General features: G+C 42.3%; 1 protein-coding gene across 1 annotated transcript in view; it reads left to right on the forward strand.

Moving 5' to 3' along the window:
- Window positions 1-16,340, forward strand: part of CCDC88C (coiled-coil domain containing 88C) — a 99,632-nt gene that overhangs the window by 51,318 nt on the left and 31,974 nt on the right. Inside the window, exons 8-14 of the mRNA XM_083730410.1 lie at window positions 2,556-2,740; window positions 4,723-4,804; window positions 5,884-6,042; window positions 9,082-9,228; window positions 9,581-9,725; window positions 11,088-11,269; window positions 15,413-15,550. Coding sequence (XP_083586536.1) covers window positions 2,556-2,740; window positions 4,723-4,804; window positions 5,884-6,042; window positions 9,082-9,228; window positions 9,581-9,725; window positions 11,088-11,269; window positions 15,413-15,550 — 1,038 coding nt within the window. The remainder of the gene's footprint in view (window positions 1-2,555; window positions 2,741-4,722; window positions 4,805-5,883; window positions 6,043-9,081; window positions 9,229-9,580; window positions 9,726-11,087; window positions 11,270-15,412; window positions 15,551-16,340) is intronic.

The raw sequence follows: 16,340 nt of genomic DNA on the forward strand, positions 1-16,340 counted from the left end.
TTGGGCTGTGCCATTTCAGACTGCAGGTGTGGGCAGGATCATAACTTTCAAATGCTTCCCCAGGTAAAATTATCCAGTAAATCCAATAAACAGCTCAGGAAAGGCCTGGATTTTATCTGTGCAGTACCAGCAAGTGTCGGCTTTCTTTGCTGTATCATGATTATTGCTTATTGCTGTTGGGCATGTGAGATAAAGTAGCGCGTCTGGGAGAAGGGAGATCTCTCTTTTACATGCTAGATTACTGCAGGCAGAGAGCTTTTTGTGTGCAGGACTATGCATAAAATAACAAAACAAAGCAGCCTCCATCTGCAGTCTGAAGTGGCACAGAACACAATTTTACCACCTTGCTCTGTGTTCTGACTTGCTTCTTGACAGCCAAGTTATTTTCATTCCCTCTCTGCACTCTTTGCTCTTGACGTAGCACCCTAAAAAGCCTTCCTCCTGATTCTTTCCAAATATACTTGGGACAGGCTAGATGTGATAGCAGTAGGGCCCAACGTGTAAATGTGGATCTGTCCTGAGACGTGATCACATCAGAGGGATAAGAGCAAAGGGACATGTGGGTGAGTGCTCTCTCTCTCATCTTGCCTCTCCACAGTCTAGGGACCCAGCTACATTAGTACAGTGGTACCTCAGGTTACATACGCTTCAGGATACAGACTCCGCTAACCCAGAAATAGTGCTTCAGGTTAAGAACTTTGCTTGAGGATGAGAACAGAAATCGTGCTCTGCTGGCACGGCAGCAGGAGGCCCCATTAGCTAAAGTGGTGCTTCAGGTTAAGAACAGTTTCAGGTTAAGAACAGACCTCCAGAACGAATTAAGCACTTAACCTGAGGTACCACTGTACTGTAAAGAAAAATTGTTTTAAACGCTTTGTAACACCGTGACAAACGTGTTTGGGACGCGTGACCCGTGAGGGACGTGGGTGGCGCTGTGGGTTAAACCACAGATCAGAAGGCTTGCCGATCAGAAGGTTCAGCGGTTTGAATCCCTGCGATGGGGTGAGCTTCTGTTGCTCGGTCCCTGCTCCTGCCAACCTAGCAGTTCGAAAGCATGTCAAAGTGCAAGTAGATAAATAGGTACCGCTCCAGCGGGAAGGTAAACGGGGTTTCCGTGTGCTGCTCTGGTTCACCAGAAGCGGCTTAGTCATGCTGGCCACATGACCCGGAAACTGTACGCTGGCTTCCTCAGCCGATAAAGCAAGATGAGCGCCGCAACCCCAGAGTCGGTCACGACTGGACCTAATGGTCAGGGGTCCCTTTACCTAACACCGTGACACCAGATGGCGCTGTGGAGTCCCATCTTTCGACAATGTGATTTCCCATTATGAGGCTTACAACACTTTTTCGCGAAACGTTTTTTTGATGTGTCTAGATCCAGCCTAGCTCTTTTCAGAGCTGACACTTTTCAGTTGGGTGTAGTCCTGGTATCGGAACTCAGTGGAGAGAAAAGAGTGTAGGCGGGAGATAAGCTGCAAGGTGCCAGACAGTTCTCTGCTCCCCACCCAATGTACATACTTGAGGCAGATCTACATTTCTAGTGATAAATCTGCATCTGCTGCATATCACTGTAGGTTTGGGTTTGTGCCCAGCTTGGTCTTTTTATGTTCAAATATGGAATTTTTAGGAAGCAGTATAAAGGCTGCTGCCCCCATGCTGTTGTAAATGTATCTCAATATTACTTTCCATACTGTGTTCGTTAGAAGCTGTACATCAAATATGAAGCAGTTTACATTAACATAAAGGTCTTTATAAGGAAGCATCTTATATTGTAGTAACTGGAAAGAAGAGAAGGGGCAGATTTCCCCAGATGTCAAAAAGAGATTGGGATACGTTAGCCTAGGAAAAAGGCCAAGAAGCCTAAGGACGTATGACGTTGTTATAGTTCTCAAATTGTATAATAAGCCATCTCAACAACACTTCAAAAGTTTACAGAACTCTGAATGAAAAATAATTCCATGTAGGAATTGGCAAGTACCCTGCACTCTTAGCTCCAGCCGTCAACTGCTGAGATGTGTATTTTCAAGACCCACCCTTGTTTTGTGGCTGCATTTTTTTAATCGTTAAGTTATCAAACTCCTTTTAATGTATTTTAAATTGCTGTGAGCTGCCCTGAGACCTTAGGGTGAAGGGTGGTTCATAAGTTAAAATGCTACTATTACTACTACTACTAATAACAACAACTACATGGTCCTTGGTGGACCATGACTTCTGATCATTGTGCATTTGTCTATTTCACTGGCTGTGCACTCACTTTAGACAATGTACAGCTTTCTATCATATGCGTGCACAGAGAAAGAGGTGTGACAATTGCATGGGGACGTAGTGGTCTCCTTTGCACATCACAATAAGCCAAATTATGGCTTGCCATGAATGTGGGGAACCTTTGGCCCCACTGCATACTTGATTTCTGTGCTTGTGCAACTAAAGCTTTCTGTGTCCAAATCTTCCTATAAAGTCATCGACTTTCATAAAGTAGACTGAGATCCTTTTATGAATGGAGCTATGTGCAAGCTGTATTCTTCACATTGGTTGTTTTGTTTGTTTGTTCCCAGCTCATTGTGGATCTCACTCAGGAGAGAGATTACCTGCAATCCCAACAGCCGCCCAGCCCTTTAAAAACTTCCAGCCCAGCCTCTTCGCCAAACCCAGCCAGCCGCCTCTCCAATGAGGACAAACAGCATCTGTCTGTGGAGCTGGCAGACACAAAGGCTAAACTAAGGAGGATCAGGCAGGAGCTGTAAGTACTGACACTAAGCCCCTGGAGCTGCCGGAGAACTATTGGCCTCTTGGTGGCCTTCGATAACACAGAACTGCATGCACAGTCTGTAGCATTTAGCTTCAGTGTACAGTGGTACCTCGGGTTACAGACGCTTCAGATTACAGACTCCGCTAACCCTGAAATAGTACCTCGGGTTAAGAACTTTGCTCCAGGATGAGAACAGAAATCGTGCGGCGGCAGCGGGAGGCCCCATTAGCTAAAGTGGTGCTTCAGGCTAAGAACAGTTTCAGGTTAAGAACGGACCTCCAGAACGAATTAAGTTCTTAACCCGAGGTACCACTGTATTGATCAGTACTGGTAAGTCCTACATTTAGCTGCGCTTACAGAACAGGGCGCTCAGTCTCCCCTGCTGCCTTCCTGATGAAAGCAATTTGGGGTTCATTTGTTTTCCACAACACACGCCTGCTTTTGCACACTTGCTCATCAACCCACTACGTTTTCTTGCCTTCGCACAGTCTGCATTCTTAAAAATGTATATACCAGGGTTTCCCAAAGTTGGATTTCCAGCTGTTTTTTGGACTACAACTGCCATCTTCCCTAACTAGCAGGACCCCTCCTCAGGGATGATGGGAATTGTAGTACAAAAACTGCTGGAGACCCAAGTTTGGGAAACCGTGGTATATAGAGAAAAGAAAACGGAAAGTGGTGGAAGTTGTCGCTGTAAATATTTGAATGATCACGTGACACAGATAGATGGCAAGGCGGCTTTTCCTGCCTTTATATGCTTCAGGGCAGAAGGCCACATCTCACTTGACATGGCTGCTGCCAGAAGCTGCATTATTGCGCCACACCTGTATCTCTCAACCCTCACTAGCAACAGTCCATGATGCTGAGTCCTAACTACTCATGTGCTAACAAAGATGCACGTCTTTATTCATGGTCCTGCTGTTTCCCTGTGTGCACTTTTAGCAGGACCAGCCCAGTACATTTTGCTGGCCGGGGCAAAGGGCGATTTGGCACTTCTGTTCATGTACGCAATCTGGCAACACTGGCAGCTGAGCCTTATTTTGACACTAGCAGTGGGACAGCAGCCTCAACTGCACTTGAAGGCAGCTGGTTAGCTTGGGGTGGAGGGGCATACATACCAGCCTATGTGCAGCATGCAGCTCTTTCCTCTCCTCCCCTTGGCACCTGCAGCCTGAGCCAGCTGTCCCACTCTGCCTAATGGTAGAGATGGCACTGAGTTCTCAGAGGTCACAAAGAGAAAGGAAAAATATATGAAAATAACAACAAGAGATGTGGAAAAACAGTAAGAAAGGACAGGATAGTACTGTGAACATCATAAGATTAGATTTGTGGACATTAAAACAGCAGTAAGAAGCAAGAAGTTGTACCCCCAACAAAAATTTAAAATTCGGCTGTGTAATTTGGAATTTATGTAATTTGGTTTGATTTGATGTGATTGGTCGGTTAATAAAAAATTATTCTTAAAAAAAAAGAGATGGCACTGAGTTCTTTTTAAAAAGCACCATGAAGATATAACACCAGATAGCCTTATTTTGCCTTGCCTCTTTTTCTTCTATTTTTCTGTTTTTACTTACCCCTTTCCATGCGTCATTGTTACTGTTGCTTCTCTTTATTTTTTGATGTATTTATTTTTTGTTCTTGGTTGGTAATGGATAAACCGGAAAATTAAATGACTTTTTAAAAATAAATTTTTTAAAAAAAATTTTAAAAATAAATTCCAAATTACACAGCCGAATTTTAAATTTTTGTTGGGGGTACAACTTCTTGCTTCTTACTGCTGTTTTAAAAATACTGTAGTTTGAAATTGCTTTTTAGTGGTATGTGCTGCTTGCTAAATTTGGTAAATTAGCAACAAGAGAACTTGAATCGTACCACATTTCTCATCTAGGCCTAGATATGGGATATTCACAATGCATTAATGGTTCTTGGGACTAATGTGGCAAGATCTTAATCAACTTTTATGATCTCTTTAGGGAAGAAAAATCGGAGCAACTTGTTGACACTAGACATGAAGTAGATCAGCTAGTCCTGGAACTGCAGAAAATAAAGCAAGAGGTAAGGAAATCTACAGCTATTCAGTTCAGAGGTGGGGAACCTTTTTTCAGCCAAAGAGCAGCATTCCTTTGTGAGAACCTCATGCCTGTGGTGGGTGGGGCCAGAGGCAAAAGTGGGTGGAGCAATGGAATGTGGCTATATTCCAGCCATACAAGGTTGAATCCCCGCGACGGGGTGAGCTCCTGTTGCTCAGTCTCTGCTCCTGCCAACCTAGCAGTTCCAAAGCATACCAGTGCAAGTAGATAAATAGGTACTGCTGCGGCGGGAAAGTAAACGGTGTTTCCATGCCCTCCTGCTTTTTTATGGCTTTGGCATTTTCTTATGGTGGTTTAGTGCATTTAGTGCGCTCTGGTTCCCATCATGGTGTTCCCTTGCGCCAGAAGCAGTTTAGTCATGCTGGCCACATGACGCAGAAAGCTGTCTGTGGACGAACGCCGGCTCCCTCGGCCTGAAGAGCAAGATGAGCACTGCACCTCATAGTCGCCTTTGACGGGACTTAACTGTCTAGGGGTCCTTAACCCTTTACCTTACCTAGTCCAACCCCCTGCGATGCAAGAATCTCACCTAAAGCAGCCATAGTGACTCTTAGTCATGTTAGCTACATAGAAGCTCCATGTTCAGAACCGTATGCTCAAGATTTCCCATTGCTGTGGAACGGTGGTGGCAGAGGACTATGGACTTTGTGATACTGATCTATTATTTTTATGTTGTATTTTTGGATATCACTTATGGTGTGTTTTTTTAAATAGCAAGCAGCCTAGAAATGCTTTAAAATAAATAATGAAATAAACAGGAAGTATGTTGTTGTTTTTTCCAGGGGTGGCACCCATCCATTGCAATGCCCTCCCGCTTTTTTATGGCTTTGGCATTTTCTTATGGTGGTTTAGTGCATTTTGTGGAGTTCTTTTCATTATATGCATATTTTAGTGTTGCAAGCCATTTTTAGGGGAAGTGGACATGGAGGACGGGGGTGGGACAAGTTTCTACATAAACAGATAAAATGAGTGTCCATCATTAAAATGTTTTAAAACTTTGCTGTGCTAGTTTTTTTCCCTTTTTTGGTTTTTGTTTTAACTCAGAACATTAACCTCATGGCAGATGCCCGTTCTGCTCGGGCCTATAGAGATGAACTGGATTCCTTAAGAGAAAAGGCAAACAGAGTGGAGAGGCTTGAAATGGAGCTGGTCCGGTGTAAAGAGAAACTGCACGATGTGGATTTCTACAAAGCAAGGATGGAGGCAAGTCAGGTTTTTAACCAGGAGTTTATGTATTTAGATATATTTAAAAAATGTACAGTGGTACCTCAGGTTAAGAACTTAATTCATTCTGGAGGTCTGTTCTTAACCTGAAGCACCACTTTAGCCTCCTGCTACCATTCTGCTGCCGCTGCACGATTTCTGTTCTCATCCTGAAGCAAAGTTCTTAACCCGAGGCACTATTTCTGGGTTAGCGGAGTCTGTAACCTGAAGCGTATGTAACCTGAGGTACCGCTTAATATAATAAACGATCTCAAAAATATGTAATAAAGGTGCATTCTGTTTCCCACAATGGTCAGCCAAATGCCTACAGGAAGCCCACATGCAGGTCCAACGTGCAATGTCTGCTCCTGCTCACCATCCCCAACAACTGGTATGCCTCTCCTTCAACCCCAGTATGTACCTCACCCTTGAAATGGTCCCTAGGAAAACATGGTGGCAAATAGCATTAGGGAGGAGTGAGTCCTCTTCCAGCCTGCGGCTCAAACTACATCCCCAGTTGCTGCCTCTTCTGCTCCACAGCAAGTTCCGACAAGCAGGAAGAACTGAGGGGACAAGATGGCGGAGTCATCGCTCTAGCCATCGCTTCAGCCCAGGGTTGCCTCCTCTTAAAGCTGCAGATCTTCCTTGTCTCCATATGACTGCCTATACCAACCTGACAGCAGAGGACATTTACGTTTGTGTTTTCACTAGTAATAGTTGGATTTGTGATGCATTAGTGTTGAGCCTGTCAGAATTTGAGGGAGCTTCTCTCACCTGTAGAAAAGTCTGTGGCCCTCACTCCTCATCATAAAATTGAATGCTAAAGGAGCATGTTTCTCTCAAAACAGTGCTATACCCATGAGCGCTGCTTTTGCCATCCATGGTTGCTTCATTTTGAGAAAGTAACAGAGTTCTGTTTTAATTTGACAAGCCTTCCAGGAAGCAGCAAGGTGCATGTGGTCTGTCGGTTGCCCTGCTGTGTAATCCCAATGTAGTGTGTGCTAATAATGCACAGAAGAGCAGTGTTAGTGCATTTCCTCTGAGGAGGAGGTTCCAGCCCGTCATAAATATGCCATGACATTCCTCTGCATTGAGTACCATGCTGCTCCTGGAGACTGGATTCTTTCAGAAGCTAGGGAATCTCTGCTTGAGTCCCCTGCTGCAAACACCAGTCAAGATTCCCCAGAAGAAAATGAGAAGTGAGTGGAATAAAAATGAATACCAGTATACATTTTTTAAAAATGCGCACAGAGAGTGGTGTTTTAATACTAAACTAAATTCAGACACACAGACACCCCACCGCCCAAGCTATGAAGTCATCTGTGCAGTTGTTTTAGTTAGTTACCAAAGAAATTCTGATTAATGGCTTTTTTGTTAATTAAAAGTAGAGAATAAATCTTTAGGCAGGCATTGTTTGTCTTTTATTGCTTACCTAACACAAATATGATTTGCAGCTAAGTGCCCTTTGAGGTCAATGCCACAGGGTACATTTTCCAGGCTCTGACTTGCAGCTTTATAGTTTTGTGGAGTAATTATTTCAATTAAAATGTTGCTTGTAGGCATAGTTTGAACAATGGTTTCACTGTGCGAATGATACAGGCCACCTAAAGCAGAATTTCATCTGATTCCAACAAACTGCGGCCGAGTCAGCTTTAAACCATGCTTTATTAAGCTGCCTTGTTGCAATCAACTGTAGTTAGGATTAAGCACAGTTTAGGGTTTATATTAACTTCTGACATGATAAACCATGATAAACCATCATGCCAAGAATAAGGCACATCAAACCTCAGGCTCATGCCTTCACCTTCCTTTTTTACCAAACTGGAAAGGGAGGAGGAGGGCATGAGCTCGAGACTTGCTGTGACTCTTTCTTGACACAGTAAACCATGATTTATTACCATTGACACAGTAAACCATGATTTATTACCATGATGTCCAAGCTGACCTATTGATTTGACCAACCGTTAAACCTTCAACACATTCACTGATTCTTTTCAGAACTAATTAAGGATTAGATGTGTGCTGTTCTTTCAAGTGCTTTAACCTGTTTAATACTATGTAAAACAAGTATCAGACTGCAGCTCTGTGCACACTTACTTGGGAGTAAGGCCCATTGAACTTTCTTCCAAGCACGTGTGTTTAGGAGTACGCTGCAAAAACAGTGCTAAATATTGCACTACAGCCTCATGTAAGCTTAGGCTGACCTGCCTCCTTGTTGCAAAGTTCCCTTAAAAGAGGTTCTAAACGCATGTTGGCCTTGCAAAGACGACTCTGAGGGGAAGCAGAGCGTTTCTGTAATACATTTGAGCAGGGGAAGCAACCTGCGGGCCTCTGTCCCTTCCCCACAGCAAAGCTTCTCCTCCTAAGGGTATCAAGCTATTGCATATGGCTGTTGTATAACATATATTTTGGTGCTAAATCATGGTAGTTGTTTTGTCTTCATCTTTCTCAAGAAAATGAGATGGAAGGATTTTAATATTGGTTCATTCTTTTGAAGGATGCCAGTTAACTTTAGCATTTCATTTGTTATCTAGTTAATGGCTTTAACATATGGATTTTGCTGATCTGAGTAAATTTCCTGCTCTGCAAGTTATTTCTGTCTTTCTACAATTTCCATATCAAAAGTGGCCTGGACTTGTGATTCTCGGAAGTCAAACTTCTGCTAGGAAAACAAAAGTCTTTTAATTCAAGAATGATGTTGCATCACACGAAGATTAAATTTCAGTATACAGTGGTAGCTCGGGTTAAGTACATAATTCGTTCCGGAGGTCCATTCTTAACCTGAAACTGTTCTTAACCTGAAGCATCACTTTAGCTAATGGGGCCTCCTGCTGCCGCCGTGCCGCTCCACAATTTCTGTTCTCATCCTGGAGCAAAGTTCTTAACCTGAGGTAATATTTCTGGGTTAGCGGAGTCTGTAACCTGAAGCGTATGTAACCTGAAGCGTATGTAACCTGAGGTACCACTGTATTAAAATTACCTGCCATTTGAAACCTCAATGAAACCCTATCCTTTACTTTGTGAATTTGCCATTTTTAGGAGCTTAGAGAAGACAACATCATATTAATGGAAACAAAGACAATGCTGGAAGAGCAGCTGATGATAGCAAGAGCTCGTGGTGATAAATTGCATGAAGCTGAAAAGGAAAACTTGCAGCTGAAATCCAAGCTTCATGACATAGAGCTGGTATGGTTATCAATGGGAATTTTCTTTTAAAAACTTCTTCTTCTTATTATTATTATTATTATTATTATTATTATTGAGTGAAAGCTACGACAATACACGTCTTTCCTCCAGAATGAAATGCCCAGTTCTTCAGCCTGAGGGCCAAATATTCTCCCACCAATGATATCATGGTCATGCTGGGGATTCTCCCTGTGAGCAGTTTGGCTGGAGAGACTATAGCTCCCCACATACAGCAGGATGAAAAAATTGTCCATCATTCTCTTTTGTACATAGCACCCTTTGTTAGGTATAAATGCTAAGTCTCCAAGCTCAATTATTGTTAGGTCTTTCTGTGTTGCCCCTTCTCCACCAGGACAGGGATACGGACAAGAAGAGGATTGAGGAGCTGCTGGAAGAGAATATGGTGCTGGAAATTGCACAGAAGCAAAGCATGAACGAATCTGCCCACCTGGGCAGGGAACTGGAGCAGCTGTCAAAGAGCACAGATCTTTCTGATAGTAAGTGACATGGGGTGGTTTGGCACATTGCTGCCTGTCCATTTTTTGTTTTTATTCTGGTTTAGATACACATCATGAAGGAGGCTTCCCCAGTCTCTATTTGTATCTAGGCCCTCTCTCATACATCTTTTCCTTTTCAATATTTTTTTTCAAAAAACCAGGCCATCTCTGGCATCGGGCAAGGTGAAGCAGCTTCCCCCAGGTGGCAAATTCTGGGCTTCTGTAAAGACTAGCAAATTGGCAATTATGATGCTCATTATCTTTTACCAGCTTGGGTGAGGCACTATTTGAATCTTCTGCCTTGAGCACCAAAACATATAAGGCCATGCCTGCTTGAAAGGGCGACCAGAAGCACACCTTACAGTGTCTTGCCAGTTTTTCAGCACTTTACAGTATCGCATCTTGCTGCTGGCAGAAGCACTGACTATTTAATTAATAACTTTCTGAATGATGGATCTTCTTGGATGATGGCCTAATAGAAATGCCTCTGGTTCTGTAGGTAGCCAGATGCAAACATCTGTGTGTGATTTATAAACCAGTTAATTTCAGGTGCTGTTAATATAATTTTAATGGGGGATTCAGTTCTTTTATACCCATAGTTTCTCACTAGCTTTCTCTGCTCCTAGTGATCCAGTGGGCTGATACATATGTAATGCTGATTCCCTTGAAACCACTGTGCATAATTTTTGTTAAATAACAATTATCTAAGGAGGTCATGGGCCATTGGGATGGTGTGACCCCACCTGAGATGATTCTTCTGCTGTGAAATTCCCCAATGTTTGAGACAAAATGATTGTGGATGTTATTACTGTGAAATTCCTTTGAGATACTTTATTGAATTGTCATTCATAAATGGAATTTTAAAGGCAAATAATGATTATAAATAGTGAGTCAATAATTCCGCATAAAGATATACATGATCACCAGTATCCTTAATAACAAATCATAGTAAATAGTAATATGTATCTTGCTAGGATTTATTTGTTTTTAAGGATATTGATGACGATGTGTTTGACTTAAAAATATATGAAAGGAATTAGTATCTTCCTTTAAATCAATTCCATTTAAATTACATCTTCTGTACTCAGCTGATCAGTTGGTTATAGTAATCAGTTTAAAAAAATGTTTTTATGAATAAAAGAAGAAAGAATTTTGCATGGTGATTTAGAATGAAAGGGCACATAATTCTCAGAAATGATAGAGCTCATCTTTTGAGGAGAAGGTCTTCTCCTTTCCCCTCTTGTTTTTAAAGAGTTGAGTATTGATACAAGTCAAGTGATAACACATGGGGTTAATCCTGGATATAGAAGCAGGCGTACAAATGTGCTACAGTGTTGTATTCTGAATGTTGTATTTCAACAGCAAGGAAGTCTTTTGTCTTTGAACTGAACGAATGTGCATCAAGTCGCATCTTGAAGCTTGAAAAGGATAACCAGAGTCTGCAAAATATTATCCAAGAGCTCAGGGATGCATCGGTAACCTCTGAAGAGAGTAGCCTTAAATTTGTGGAGCTACAAAATGAGAATCAGCAGCTTGGCCAAAAGGTAATTAACAAAACATTAATTGAGCGTACCAGGGGCTGCTTGCCATCTTCTCCTTTTTTGTTCTTAAAGGGATTGGTATTGATCCATTCTCTCATAGCAAGATTATTCATTTTCCCTGCTAGGAAACCCAGTACAGTGATAGTGTGAGCAAGGAAAGATTCTTGTCTGGGACCTTGAAGAGCAGCTGCCAGTCAGAGAAGACATTATCAGACAAGGTGGATTAGTAGTCTTGACTTGGATTAAGGGAGTTTCATTCATGTTCGTACGAGTAGCACAAAACTCTCCGCTAGATAGATGTACAGTATTTAAGACGTTATGGGGGCTGATGATGAATCCTTGATAGTCTCTGGCTGGTAAGGTAAAGGGGTAAAGGGACCCCTGACCATTAGGTCCTGCCGTGCCCGACTCTGGGGTTGCAGCGCTCATCTCGCTTTATTGGCCGAGGGAGCCGGCGTACAGCTTCCGGGTCATGTGGCCAGCATGACTAAGCCGCTTCTGGCGAACCAGAGCAGCGCACGGAAACGCCGTTTACCTTCCCGCCGGAGCGGTACCTATTTATCTACTTGCACTTTGATGTGCTTTCGAACTGCTAGGTTGGCAGGAGCTCTGGCTGGTAGCTCTTAACAATTTAACTTTCATTAATTCACTTAGGCCTTCACTATATGTCAGAGTTACAAACAAACCATGGGTATCGAGCCAAATTGCCTTAATTTTTCAACCCCAATGTCTTCGAAAAGAAGCAAGCTGATTAAACAGACATTTCCATTTAATTTCTGGTCCGTCCGTCCCCCGGTGGAAGAATCTTGTGCACAGCAGTTATTGCCACAACAGATTTATATTCCAGCCTTTGGCAAAACATCCCCCAGGGAGCCACTTCGAGGTATTAAATGATCTTCTCTACATACTAGGCAGGGCTGCTTTATCTAGACATTTCCTGTAACAGTGGCTGATACACATTTGTATTCTGCCAACCCTTTGCCAATTTCTTTTCTATAACTGAGGGCTTCCCCTAGGCATCTGTCTGGCTGTTGTGCAAACAAGATGCTGGATGAGCCACTGGCCTGATCTATCTATCTGGCTGTTCTTATGTTAGTCCAAGTCCATTGGAGACACCCAGAGCGCTCTTCAGAGATTTTGTATAAAACATAAAATCATCTGAGCTTGACTGACCAGCTACATTCAAACTTCACACTGAACTGTGGTTTAGTAGTTTGATATGAACAAGGCTTGCGCTCATATACTCTGCGTGGCCATGAAAAGACCAGAAGCTTCCTCTTCCATGTTTAACTGCAGTTTAGCATTAGCATCTATTCTATCTGTAAGCTGCCTTCAGTCCCTGTCTGGGGAAAAGACAGGATATAAATAAATATAACAATAACAACAATGTCCAAACCTAGACAAGCTGTGGTTAAGCCTAAGGATGGTTTACTAAAACAAGCCTATTTCAAACCATGATTTAAGAAATTTGCTTGTTTCGGTAACTTCTAATTATGACCAGCAGTGGTTTAGGCATAATGCTAAACTGTGGTTAATTGATACAAAAGGAAAAAAACTTCTGCTCTCCTCCTTGCTCAGCCAGGGAAAGTGAGAGAACATGAGCCAACAGCTTCTTCATGTAACCACATTAAGTCCAAACGTAGCCATTAGCTGGGAAAAGGGGGAAATGCTTTCATTGCTCTTAATGTTCTTGCTAGCTGTAGAGATTACCTAAATTAGCCAGAAGCTTGGCCAACCATACCAGATGGCAGCAGCTGTTTCCAGTGCTTAACATTTTGCATCCACAGACCTCTTCCTTAAAGAATTCTGCTGGATATTTAAAAAAAAAATTCTACAGGACAAAAGGAATTTATTTTAATTATCCTGAAGGCTATGGGTCCGATGTGTTGAGATATTCCAGAACCTGGTCAGGCTGTAGTGAATATAAAAATAGGCCATTTGTAAGGCTGAGTAGTTATTAACTTGCCAGACCAAGCAGGTGGTGTTTGGTATGTTGATGCTGGAGTGAGCTGGTAATGCTGGATTGGCAATTGGCTGGATTAGAATCAGAAAAATTGGAGGGGGGGCGGTTCCTATCTATCCCTCCCCATCCCAGTTTATTTTAATTTTACATTAATTAATTGGGGAGGAGAGGATGGGGTGCATTAGTAAGGATGCATTTTAATTAAAACATTAACAGCAGAATTGTATAAAATGAACGAGACCTTACTCTTTGAGCAGGGGTTTCCAATCTGTGGTCTTGTGTTCTGTGAGCTTCATTCAGATGGTTCCCAGCATGCCTGTGAAATTGTGACTGAAGATAGGCAAGGGCACACCTATCTCATTAAATATTTGTATTGATTTTTTATTGTTTTTACTGCTTTTATTGTATTTTATTGTTTTACAATTTGCTTTCTGTGGAATTACAATTGCTACAACAGGCAAGACATCATTGTGTGGTTCACCAAGATCTTCAACAAGTGCCTATGGCAGGGGGTGGGGGAGTTTAGGGAACCCCTTACCTCACAGTTAGATAGAATGCACAGTTAGCTAGAACAGAAACCCTTCTTTCCTTATGCCAATACCATTGCAACATTGCCTGGACTTCTTCTGCTACTTTAGCAGTGTGGGGATGAGCTGGAACATCCGAGTTCCCACATGGCTGGGGGGGGGGGGCGGCTATAGTTGTGCCTTCTAGATTGTGTCCAGAGTAGAGGTGTAGAATTTCTGGAAATTTTGAAACCATGGGTGGGCAAACATGTTTTGTTTTGCTTTTAAAACACATTAATCTTTTGAGCTGTTGCTGTTGTGGAATTATAAAAACTGAAGGTTTGCTCTGATTGAAACAAGCTTATCTAGCCTTTCACAAGCAAAGGAACCACTTCTTCCTTCTCTTGTGAGAATGGCAAAAATGCATCTTGCTTGTGTTTGAGAGTTTCCATCTCAGTCTTTTTTGGGTGAGGACTTGCCTGTCCTTAGTGTAACTGTAAAGGAATTGTAATCATCTGACACTGTATATATACTTACATAACAGTCTTCCTGTTACATAGTTTTTAGGTAACATTTTGAGGGAATAATAATAATAATAATAATAATAATAATAATAATAATTTATTATTATTTCTACCCCGCCCATCTGGCTGGGTTTCCCTAGACACTCTGGGCGGCTCCCAACAGAATTAATGATGATGATAATAATAATAGTAAATGATAAAACATCAGACATTAAAAAACTTCCCTGAACAGGGCTGCCTTCAGATGTCTTCTAAAAGTCAGATAGTTGTTTATTTCCTTGACATCTGATGGGAGGGCGTTCCACAGGGCCTGCGCCACTACCGAGAAGGCCTTCAAAGTGAGGGCACTGCCAGAAAACCCTTGGTGCTGGACCTCAGTAAGTAAGGCTGAACAATGGGGATGGAGATGCTCCTTCAGGTATACTGGGCCGAGGCTATTTGGGAGTTTAAAGGTCATCACCAACACTTTTAATTGTGCTCAGAAACATACTGGGAGCCAATGTAGGTCTTTCATCTTGTTTTGAACATTTCATTCACCATTCTGAAAGAAAATATTCCATAATGCAAAAAAATTTCAAGGGGGGAGGGGAAAGGCTTTGGGAAAAAACTGTCTTTTCTGGGTCTCCACATCTCCACACTAGAGCACTGAATGGGGAACTCTGCTAAGGGAGTGACATATATGAGGCCTACACCTTCTGTAAGCATTCCTGAGAACTCGTGATACAGTTCAAAGAGCTGCAGTTTTTCAATAAGGGCAGACCCGAGAATCCTGGCACACACAAAATGGGTATTTTTGTCCATTGTCCATTGGATAATCCTGGTTTCTGTATATAACATGTAGCTTGGCTGATAGGGATGAAAACATCTAGTTTGGGGCATGACAGATACTTAAAGGTTAAAGCAATTTCAGTTTCCAGCACTGAAGTTCTACTGCAAACTGAAGTGGGACATTCAGCAACCTTGCAGAAGTAAAAGGTTGCGTTGTTTATATATACAGAGACAGAGACCCAGTTTGTCGAAACTTGTTGCTTTGAAAAAAGCACCGTTGAATGGACAAATGTGCAAGTATTTACATTCTCATAATGTCTTTGCATGTGAACAATGTTTGTTCAGGCTTGCATATAATATATTGTGGTAATTTTCTCCCATGCAGATTGAAAAGCTGCAGAACCAGATTGAACGGGAGAAGCAAAGTAATCAAGACTTGGAAGCTTTAAGCGAGGAGCTGCTAAAGGAGAAGGAACAGCTTCAGGGCAAGATGGAGACATTGAAAGCTGACAAAGAGAGACAGGTGCTTGCAGATGTAACCGAGAGGCATGTTTGCTTGGTTGGTTGGCTGGTTGGTTATTTAGAAAGACCTCTTGGCCCACAAATATCAAAAGGCACCAAAACTTCCTCCTGCCAGGAAATTAGGGCTCCGCAGGATCAAAACATGAAGCATTTCAACTTATCCATCACAGTCCACATGGGTGTCTCCACACCTTCAGGTCACCTTGACTTGCCAGTTTAGAGTGAGTGTCAAGAGGAAGTAACTCAATTTTCATACTGCCAGAAGCAAAACTGAGTTGCATAAGCAGTTGTGTATGGATCAAATTTATAAAAATGCTGAAAGAATTGCATCACCTTTGCTGCTGTTCTGAACAGCTTCAAGAATTCATTGAAACAACGAAAATTGCCTTATACCTTATATTGATCCATCTAACTCAGTTTTGCCTACCCTGACTCCCGTAACAGTCCACAGGAACGCTCTTGCAAAGTGACAAAACCGAAATCCTAGGTATACCTAAGTAAACAACTCCCATTGTGCTTGCTTAGTCACATCGTCTGTTTGAGTAGCGTAAATATTTGGGCAGAATAAGGAGTAAACACAACTCAGTTCAAGGTGGTGTGGAAATTTCCACAGAAAACCAAAACACTCAGCTTCCCCAAGGTTGATTGGGATAGCCCAAACAGATATCTCAGGCCATCTCCACAACTTTAATCCTGCATTGGGAATGTTTTGACACTGCCACTGCCATGCTCTGGCACCCAGGGACCTCATAGCACCTCCAGCCAAACCTAAAATGTTTGGCCTACAGTAC

Source organism: Podarcis gaigeae, assembly GCF_964106915.1.
Source record: "Podarcis gaigeae genome assembly, chromosome: 1".
Classification (NCBI taxonomy): Eukaryota; Metazoa; Chordata; class Lepidosauria; order Squamata; family Lacertidae; genus Podarcis; species Podarcis gaigeae.